The 11,404-nt window shown below is 35.0% G+C and overlaps 1 protein-coding gene across 1 annotated transcript; it reads left to right on the top strand.

Moving 5' to 3' along the window:
* Positions 1-3,266: 3,266 nt before the first annotated feature.
* Positions 3,267-5,693, top strand: LOC115976770 (probable inactive receptor kinase At1g27190). The gene has a single exon (XM_031098255.1). The coding sequence runs from the start codon at positions 3,522-3,524 to the stop codon at positions 5,337-5,339; it is 1,818 nt and encodes a 605-aa protein (XP_030954115.1). The 5' UTR covers positions 3,267-3,521; the 3' UTR covers positions 5,340-5,693.
* The last annotated feature ends 5,711 nt before the right edge of the window (positions 5,694-11,404 follow it).

Raw genomic sequence — 11,404 nt, forward strand, 5'->3', positions numbered from 1 at the left:
GACTTGATTTTTCCTGACTTGCTAAGGACAAATTGGATGGCATTACTGGGAAGTTACATGCACCTATAAAAGTTTGTGAACGGGGAAAGTGATGTGGGAGCGTATATAGCAGTTACTAGCCCATGTAAAAGTGTAAGTAGTAGAGATAAGTGACATTGAAGTAGTTTTCAAAGGTTATGATGAACTATATATCCACCATTGCAATAAGTGTTGTTCAAGCCTAATGAGAGAGAGAGTGAGAGAGAGAGAGAGAGAGAGAGAGTTATACGATTTTTCAACGAAGTGGTGATAATATATTAAAATCCTATTGCAAATAGAAAAATGATATGTCCACAATATTTTTACAACAAATTTTAAGTGGTAGGTTGTTATTGATTGTTATTGTTGGATTAAAAAAATAATCTCAGTGTTAAATTCAAATTTGAACCAATAATAATTAACTGCCCATGATTTGTTGTGAAAATATTGTAAAAATGTTATGGACGTAGCACTTTTCATTACAAATAACTTGATTTGTCAAAAGATAAATAGTTCGACTCATTGGTAATTTTGTTGGTAATAATTCATAATTTATTGACTGGATAAGGGCAGTTTATCTCAGCATAGTAGGGAAGTCACACCTGTAAATGTATGGAAACATGGAAAGTGACGTGGGAGTGTAGATAGCAGTAACCAACCCATGTAAAAGTATACACATTAGATACAAGTGACATCAAAGCAATTTTAAGAAGTTTGGAGCACCATCCAACATTGAGACCAATGTCGTTCAATCCCAAGGGAAAAGAGACACGTGGAAAGACCAACTGTTAGTAACCTTTAAGCCTTAAGTATAAATAAAAGACTCATTTTCAAGAAAAACACACCATTCTCTACCGACAAACTTGCTTATATAGAGATCATATCATTGTCATGTAACATATGTAGTTTGCTTAGGACTTATTCTATTGTAATTCATAGGGTTTTAGAAGGTGTTCATACTAATAAGTGTTTCCTTGTAATCTTGTTACTTTGTTTAATCTTGTTTATATAAGTTTAAATCATGTTCACAGTTGTTAGTCCTATTTGATCTATAATGCATTATCTTCGACATGGTTTGATGTTTAGAATGCTTACTTAGGCTTGATTTATCAGTTTTTTTGTACTTTTTAGCTTCGAACTATTAGTGTTATTATAATTTAGAAGTGCTCAATTTACGATTGCAATTAGTGTTATTATAATTTAGTGTCATGGATTGTAATGACATTTAGGGTGTGTTTGGATACTGCTTATTTTGCTGAAAACTGAAAAAAAAAAAAATTAAAAAGTTACCGTTCACGCGCGGGTGATTATTCATTTTATGTCCCATGAACAGTGCAAGAGACGCTGTTCCTTAAAAAAAAAAAAAAAAAAAAAGCAAATACAGCTCATTTTCATTTGAATCCAAACGCTACATTAATCTTACTTAGAACTTTAGTCTTTTTTTTTTTTTTTTAAGAAAGTAGAACTTTAGTCTTTATACTTGGAAACTAGAATTTAATATATTTTCCTTTTGCAGTTTGTTGTTATTTGCATTTTTTTCATTCGAGCATAAAAAGCTCTCTTAATTGAGGCAATACCAAATTAACCACGTTCCTTCAAACACAAAGTCAAATAATTCATCCCACTCGTAATAAATTTGAAGCTTGACAAAAGTTATTCAACCACTCATAATAAGTTAAAATAGGCTAATATTAAAATATATACTCTCTCAAACAAAGTTATATAATTTTTTTTTGTGGTAAAAAGTTATATAATTTTTAAACTCATAATAAGTTAAAATAGGCTAATATTAAAATATATACTCTCAAACAAAGTTTTATAATTTTTTTTTTTTTTTTTGTGGTAAAAAGTTATATAATTTTTAATTCATTGTGGAGTTAGCCTCAATTATTGGAATAAACAATTTGGGAATAAAAAATCCTTAAAAACTTTAACATGATGAATGAGAGTATTCCTACACGAATTTCACTAAATGAGACCCTATTGATGAATTAGACATATAACAGATAATACGTATTGGCTGGATGGTGTTTGGCAATCACTGACTTCAGCCACAGTCCAAACCTTCCACTACCAATCGATAAAAGAATGGCAGTATAGTAAATTTACCAGATCCAAATCCCAGACCTCTGATTGGCTGTCTATAGAAGCTAATTCCCAAATGATAAAACTAGAATATATAAAAATCAATCCAAAACCAGAATCAAAGTCAATCCAAGGGGTATCATTTTAGTGCAGCATCCAACTAGCCCTCCATAGTGGACCTGGCCAAAGCCTCTGGTCAAAAAACCCCTTAATTAAACACTCAAAAACACATAAACTCTAGTCAACAAAGCAGTAATCATCAGCCACACACTCATCCATTGAATTGAAAAAAAAAAAAAAAAAAAACAAAAGTATGATCAATAACAAACCAACCCCCTTCCTCCTCTTAAAAAGCACTTAAATAAAACACGGCTTAAATGGCGTATTTGGTCATATTGACATTAATAGAAATTGTTAAATCGAGGTCACTTTAATGACTTGGAATTAATAATTATTATTTTTAATCTATAAAATAAGGGTAGTAACCTTTTTAAAATAAAACATTTTAAAGTATAAATATGATTTTAGAATAAGGGTAAAAAATCGTGGACCAAATATATAATTTAACAAAAAAAACTAAATTTATGAATTTACAACTTTTTAAACTCACTTTATTCCACAAGCTCACCCAACTAAAAATGAAAAAAAAAACAAAACAAAACATTACTAGAAATAATTGTTAAGGTAATAAATTATAATTGATGCAATATTACATTCACATAGGTCCAATATTGATAACATGCCACCTTAATAATTATGAAAAAAAATTATACATTCTTTTTGTATCACTAAACTTAATCGAAAAAAAAAAAAAAAAAAAACATTCATAGTCAACAATGAGCCCTTCAAAAAGAACTAAAAAGAAACTAAGCCCTTGCTTGACTTTTTTTTTTTTTGAAACCAGCCCTTGCTTGACTTTAAAATAAATAAATTAATTAAATCTCACTTTTTGTAAAATACAACCATACTCTTGTGTATTGTTTATCCATTATTATTAATTCAACCGATAAATATCTTATGATTAAATATGAAAGTTCAAATACAAATTTTCAAGTCCTATAATATCTATTATAAAAAAGGAAAAAAAAAAAAAAAAAAAACTAATGTCATCCAACTTATATTTTAAGCAATAAATAACGAAAATAAGTATACCTACCCAACACTAATGTCATGACAACAACTGTATCACCCAAATTTCGAACCAATTTCCACTTCAAGACCATTTCCGCGGATTCATTTCTTCGGTCTTCACATACACCACACGAAGTCAATGTTTCTCTCTCCCCTCCCACGCATACACACACCATTTTCAACAGTTCCACGCAGACCAAAATTCCATCTTTGATTCGTTCCTCTTCTCATCATTCAAGCTCCAAAATTCTGAAAAACCCATACACCAGCTTCTTCAGTTCTTCCCAATGAATAATAATAATAATTATTATTACTACTTCCTCACCATATCGATCGCTTTGTTCTTCAATTTTGTCCACTCAGCTTCTTCAGCTGTTGTGGAAGACGATATTCGGTGTCTCCAAGGTTTGAAGAGTTCATTTCACGGCTCAGAAACGAAACTGAGTTCATGGAACTTCTCGAACACCACGGTTGGGTCCATATGCAAGTTCGTTGGTGTGGGGTGTTGGAACGACCAAGAGAACAGAGTATTCAGCATCGAACTACGTGAGATGGAACTCTCAGGTACGGTTCCTGAGTCTTTGAAATACTGTGGGAGTTTACAAACTCTGGATCTCTCAGGTAACAGCCTCTCGGGTTCGATTCCTAATGATACATGTACGTGGTTACCTTATTTAGTAACTTTGGATCTGTCAAATAACGGTCTTCACGGTTCAATTCCAACTCAGCTTGCAACGTGTTCGTATTTGAATAACTTGGTTTTGTCAGATAATAAGCTTGGGGGTACTATACCTTTTGAGCTTGCTAGTTTGGCTAGGTTGAAGAAATTCTCTGTGGCTAATAATCAGCTTTCGGGTCGGGTACCTGCGGGTTTGGATAGGTTTGGTAACGATGCTTTTGTTGGGAATAGTGGACTTTGTGGAGGACCTTTAGGAAAGTGTGGTGGATTGAGTAAGAAGAATCTGGCTATTATAATTGCTGCTGGGGTGTTTGGTGCAGCTGGGTCTTTGATATTGGGTTTTGGGGTTTGGTGGTGGAACCATTTGAGGTTAAGTAAGAGGAGGAAGAGAGCGTATGGGATTAGGGGAGATGATAATTGGGCTGAGAAGTTGAGGGCTCATAAGTTGGTTCAGGTTTCTTTGTTTCAGAAACCGCTTGTGAGGGTTAAATTGGCGGATTTGATGGCGGCCACCAATAATTTTAGCCTAGAAAGTATAATTGTGGGAACTAGGACGGGGACTACGTATAAGGCCGTGTTGCCTGATGGTTCGGCACTTGCAATTAAGCGGTTGAATACTTGTAAGCTTGGGGAGAAGCAGTTTCGTTTGGAGATGAATCGATTAGGACAGCTTAGGCACCCAAATTTGACACCCCTTTTGGGGTTTTGTGTGGTGGAGGAGGAGAAGCTTTTGGTTTATAAGCATATGGCTAATGGGACTTTGTTTTCTTTGTTGCACGGAAGTGGTGGTGAATTGGATTGGCCGACTAGATTTAGGATTGGTTTGGGTGCAGCGAGGGGCCTTGCTTGGCTGCACCATGGGTGCCACCCTCCAATTATGCATCAGAACATATGCTCCAATGTGATCCTTGTTGATGAGGACTTTGATGCAAGGATTATGGATTTTGGGTTGGCAAGGCTGATGAATGCTGCTGATTTTAATGAGACTAGTTTTGTCAATGGGGATTTGGGAGAACTTGGTTATGTAGCTCCAGAGTACACGAGCACAATGGTTGCATCGCTGAAAGGGGATGCTTATGGATTTGGAGTGGTGCTTCTTGAATTGGTGACTGGGCAAAAACCTCTTGAAGTGAGCAATGTTGAGGATGGATTTAAGGGTAAGTTAGTGGATTGGGTGAATCACCTCTCTAGTTCTGGTCGAATCAAAGATGCCATCAGTAAGGAACTTTGTGGAAAAGGTTATGACGAGGAAATTTTGAAGTTCCTGAAAATTGCATGCAGTTGTGTGGTTTCTCGGCCCAAGGACAGGTGGTCAATGTACCAGGCTTATCAAGGATTAAAGAGTATGTCCAAGGACCATAGTTTTTCTGAACAAGAAGATGAATTTCCACTGTTATTTGGTAAGCCAGAGAATGATTCCATGTAACTTTGGAGCATTGATGGATGAAGCATGAGAAAGTGGTTTCAGGATTTCTACATCTCGGGGTAAGTTTTTGGAGACTCTTAATGTAAATGGTGTAATCTCCATTTTGGCTAGTTTTCCCCATTTCTCAGTATAGCTGTATTATATAATAAACTGCTTAAAACTATAGGCTTTTGCATTTCGAAAAAAATCTATTTGTTTGCCCTTTGTTGTATTAAATACAGCCTCTAATCAGGCTAAAAGACATTTGAAATATGCTCCCCTGTTTGTAGCCTACTGCAATTAAACATCAGTATGTTATCAAAGGGATCATTCAAATTATTCACAACTTTATCAATTAAGCTTTTTGAAGAATCAGTTTTCTGTTTAAGAAAAAACACCTTAGGTTTCCAGAATACTCAAGATATACTACAAGGTCTCTACTATTTTCCTTTCTTAACAGGAATTTCCACAAGATCTGCATATTTTGCTTTACATGCCTATTCTTTGATTGTTCTTATTACCTCCTTTTACATGTTGTAGAAATCGATTTGTGTTGTTTACTGTTGTTTGACTGATGAAATACCATGAGCTCTTCAATAAATTTACAGTTCCAAGGAAAATTATGTGTCAAATTTTGAAGTACTGAGTGTTGACACAGCACACACTGGTGGTCCACTTGCAATTTTCATTTAGTCTTTCAACCAATCATTTAGGTATATTAGTGCCCTTCACTGCCACCCAACCTCTAGTTGTAGTGTTGCCTCTGGCTGACCCCAAGTGGGAGAGTCTGGGTTTGAGTCACTGTGGGTGCTAGTCCTGTATTTTCTGTAGCAAGAAAAAGATTGGTGCCCTAAACTTATAAGCGGTAAGTCCTCTTAAATAAGCAGAACTCACAAAAGCAGATGTGCTCTCTACTGCATGGAGATGAACTACATTCTATCGAGCTTTTTGCTCAACTGTTGGTGTCTTTAGTCTTAGAAATATATCTGCATATTTGGACCCTGGATGTGCAATTTTTTTTCCCTAATGTCATTTCTTAACCAGATAGCAACTGACATAATATTCAAGTAGTGAACTTATTGATGAGATGTACCACAAAATTATTACACTCAAATTGGCTTTCATACTGTGATTACAAAAATGACATATTTGCTATTTGTCCCTATATTAATTGAACAAAAATTCATATTTTTCATTTCCTAAGAATTTGGCATAGAAACATTGCCCAGCTTGACAGTTTCTTCAATCATTGTCTCCCCCCCCACCCCCCCTCTCTGTACTCTTTTGTTCATTAATCTATGTTCTATATTTTATTTTTGGTGTTTGTGCCCTGCAAATGCTTACCCACCACCGTCAGTACTCCACACTTGATTTTTTTTGAATGATACAATCTATATATATATGCTACTTTCCTTCTTGCAATTATGTTCTCAATTATCAATAGCCCTTTAATGGTGTCAGTGCTTTCAGCACAACCAGCAATATTTTTTGATAATCTGCAATATCATCATACATTTGAAATTTGAATGCAAATCATCTATAAATGCAAGACATGCGGGATCCTGCAACCTGTGAAGGTTTTTGCAATAGTGGCATATAATCTTGGACATTTGAAAAGTTTATATTGAATTAAAATATTGGCAGATTAGATCTCTATTGTTGCTAAAACTTGGGGCTATTCTGAAAAGAATGGTTTGAGTGATGTTGCTATCACATGAAATGAAGCTTGAAACTGAGGTCTTGGGTCTTGGCAATGGCTAAAAATTGTTAGGAGAAATATTGTGGCTTTGTGGGGACTTTTATGGTAAGACTCACAATTCATGTGAATTGTAGGAATATTATTCTTTGAGTCGTGCTTGGTTTTCATGCAATAGTAGTTGTTTAGAATTTTATCGCTTCATTTGCGAGTTCATAAAGAAATGGAATGAATAAATTATAAAGAAATGGAGTTGAATGTATTTAGGTAATCAAATGGAAAGGGAGAAAAAAAATGAAAGAAAAAGAATGGAATGAAATTAAATAAATTTTTTTTTGATGTTTTAAAATAAAAGAATAGAAATTAATGAAATATAAGTATCATAGAAGAAATGAAATGGATTTATTTTATAACAATATTACTATTATAGCCCTATTTTAAAATAAATGGTTGAACGTATAGGGATATTTTTAGGAAATTTAGTGTAAAATTCATTAAATTAAATTTCATTTCCTTTGATTCTTCTTAATTTTGGGAAAAAAATTGAAGGAATGAGTGTTATCTTTTACGCATACCATTCTCTTTTAAACTCCTAAGTAGGGGTGGCAAAATTGGATGCAATCTGCGAACTCGACATGACACGACAAGAAATTAGCAGGTTATGGGTTGAGGTTTAATGGGTTCGTGTCATATTTGAGTTGACCCGACGAACCTGTTTGATAAACGGCTTTGGTTAGGGTTCAACCTATGGAACCTGTCTGACCTGTTTAATTAAATGAAATTTTACCAATATACAATTTAAACCCTAGGTATATAAACTTATTAGTTGTTGTAATTTATTTTCTTTGACATATTGTGATTGATTACTTATGATATTGAGATATGCTTTAATTTTGAATGATTATTTGTGATGCGGTTACTCATTAGTTCTGAATTTTATATTTAAAATATTTATTTGCTTGTTTTTTCATAAATGTTTTTCTTCATTTTGATAAAATCAGATAAACAGGTCGACACTACTAACCCATTTAATAAATGAGTCGTGTTAGGGTTGAGGAATCTTGATCCGTTTAATAAATATGTCGGTTTAATGTTGACCCATTTAGTCAAATACGTATGAGTTGACACAACACGAATCCGACATGCGAATACAAATTGCTACCCCTACTCCTAAGCAAGAGAATTATCTTTCTATATCCTCCATTAAAACTCCCAAAAAATGGAATAGAAAGAATATTTTAAAATGATTATCTTCATTCCTTTCCTTTTTCTCTTTCCAAATGGAGTGTAAAAGGTAAGTATAAAGGGTTTAAAGCGAAATTTGCTAGTTCGATAATATTTATTTATTCTTCCCTAATTGACTCAAAACTCCCAAATAGAGAGATTGTTTTATTTGGAAGGAAAATAATAAAGGGCCCAGCTAAAGTGTCAGCACGAATCTACTTCCAAATAGAGAGATTGTTTTATTTGGAAGGAAAATAATAAAGGGCCCAGCTAAAGTGTCAGCACGAATCTACTTATAAAATAATGTATCTATAACCCATTTGCCATGCCATTTCGAGACCATAAAACAAACAGCCCATAATTCAGCAAGGGTGTTTGTGGTGTTGTGAAGATTTAAGAGAGAAATCTCATATTTCGCAAAAAAAAAAAAAAAAAAAAAAAGAGAGAAATCTCATATCTAGTTGCTCTGATGCTTTTGTAAAAGCCTGCGGCGTGTCCCTACTACCCTAGAATATCCTATAAACACTTCAATATGTTAAGTTGATATATAGAGAGGGTGGAGACCAATTGATCAAGATGGTTTTTAGCTGAGTTTGGTTATTGGTAAATGGGTTCACTAGATAATAATATTCATTAACAAGGTGATGGAATTGGAACACGTTTTGGTGTATGGTCTGGCCAATGTTGGAGGGGAAGAATTTATTCCTAATTAGGCAGAAATAAAGGTCATTTTCCATGGTGGGATGTCGTGGTTATTTTGCTCATTGAAGGTGGAATTTATTTGGAGCCAATTCCTGAAAGGCGTTTCATAGAAAATTTCTAGATTTGGGACGGTAAGCTCTTTTCAATACTTGCTGGGCTTAGTAGTAGTCTCGAAGAACATGGGGATGTGGATTCTAAGAGACCACCTTGGGACAATTACAGAGATAGGGGTTGGAGTGTCCAAAGGTTTGCTTTCTTGTGGGAATCTCTCTCATAAGCACATTTCAGAGTAAAATCTTAAAGTTTGTTTGGGATTTTGGTTTTCCAGATCCATGTACATTGTAAATTATTATAAGGTTTTGAGAATTAAGAAAATGAAAAGCTTCCTTCATTGATCAAAATCCTATAGGGACCTGACCATGTCAGGATATCTTGTACATGATGAACTAGAGGCAGAGGGGTACCCTTGATAAGGGAGTCGGAAACCAAGGGAAGGAGGTGTAGGTTACAGTTAGATTGCGGTCTTTACCCTTTAGATCCTGGACTAGATTTTGATCATGAAAGGTTAGCGGTCCTTCAGCTGTATCTCAAAAGGGAAAAGTTTTGCTGCATAGAAGTATGCAGTAATTGCTGCACATAGGATTATGTGACAGTAAAAAGAAAGTGACAAGTGTTTAGGGATCCACTTGATAGTGTGCATTGCAATGACCTTTCAACACATTACTTTCTTTTTGCTGCCAGATAACTCATTATGCAACAATTGTTGCATACTAGTATGCCCTTTCCCATCTCAAAATGAGCCACAAGGTAGCTAGTTATGGTCCCAAAAGTTGATATTTTTTCCATTCCCACTTGCCATAAAAAGCCATTTCTAAGGTAGACATTCCCATTCTGTATGGCTTTTTAGATAGTTTTAATTTTACACATTCTCAAAAGTAACTGAAATTGTGACTTTAAAGAATTAACTCTAGTTTTTAATACAATTAACTTAAGAATGGTGCGTGATGTTTGCGACATGCATAGAAGAAATGCCCTTGGGTCTATTCATGCAAACTTTCAACTACATGTAGGGAAATACGAATTGTACTTCACAACAATTTAGGCCATGTTTGATAGAGTTGTTAAACAACTCATTTTTAGTTTTTAAACAAAATTACACACATTTTCACACATATTTTCACCCACACGTATTTCAAAAAACTACAAATAACATTACTCAAACTCCTCTACCAAAAGAGCCCTCAATCATTTGAAACAAATTTCCAAAGTGGAAGAGACTAAGAAAAAGTATTGAAAGTTCAAATATGTGTATAAACACCCTTGAACGTTTAGATCCCCAATTTACAAATTAATCAATTCAAGTTTTATGTCAAACAACTAGTGTGCGGAAAATGAACATAAGCTGTAATATAGAATTAGAAAAACAATCTAAATCAAATTAAAATCACAACCCACAGCAGATAATAAAAGGCAAAGATAAAAGGGAAGGAAGATATAAACACAAAGACAACACGCGATGTGTTATCGAAGAGGAAACCGAAGCTCTCAGCGTAAAACCTCTCTGCCGCCCTCCAAGCGGTAAACAACCCACTAGAAAATGTAGTTGGGATACATGGACAACAATAGACCCTTCAAGCCTAATCTACCCAGTGCACCTAAGCCCTCCAAGCTTCTTGCTCCAACGAGGTTGCGCCGAACATTTTTCTTTTCTAGCTTCCCGGATTCCGCTACTAGACCGTAGCATCAACCAATGTAGATTGATTCATTCCTAACTGCTTCCTAGAAACCAAACAACCCTCTCATAGTGATGAATATAGTGAGAACAAGGTTTTGGTAAAATGTCTCTCAAGGATTTGACAATGGAGAGGAATAGAGTTGAGGAATTTGAAGAGACTCTAATGTATAGATTGTAGGTGAATCAATCTTATTTTTCTTTAGAGTTTCTCTCTCAAAATTCTCTCTGGAAGCTCTCTTTCATTTGTGGGTATAAAGGGTATTTATACTGAGGTGAGAGGAGAATGTGAAACGTCAGGTTTTTCAAAACAGGGGTGGCTCGTGGCTTGAGCTCGCGACTTGACTGAGTCGCGAGATCCATTCGCGAGATAACCGTATGGCCAGTTGTCCTGTTTTGTCCTGTAGTGCTCCAGCTAGCATGATTGTTCACCTTCTGGCATGCTTGGCACGTGTACTGCGTCTGACGGCTTGCAGCCGCGAGCCACCTGCGAGATCAAGCCGCGAGTCTCTGTTTTCTTGCACACTCTTGAGCAATCAATACTCTATCTCACTCATTACCCTTACAATAAAACCCACCTAAATACAGGGTTACTAAATGCTGAAATACAAGCAAATTTGGTATGGAATAAAGCCAATAAAATGGTTGATTAAATTCAACCTTACAATCTCCCTCTTTGGCTATTCCGTGACAAAACCCTAAAACAGACTCTAGACTTAACATGTGAGTTAG

This window comes from Quercus lobata, chromosome 2 (genome assembly GCF_001633185.2).
Source record: "Quercus lobata isolate SW786 chromosome 2, ValleyOak3.0 Primary Assembly, whole genome shotgun sequence".
Taxonomy (NCBI): domain Eukaryota; kingdom Viridiplantae; phylum Streptophyta; class Magnoliopsida; order Fagales; family Fagaceae; genus Quercus; species Quercus lobata.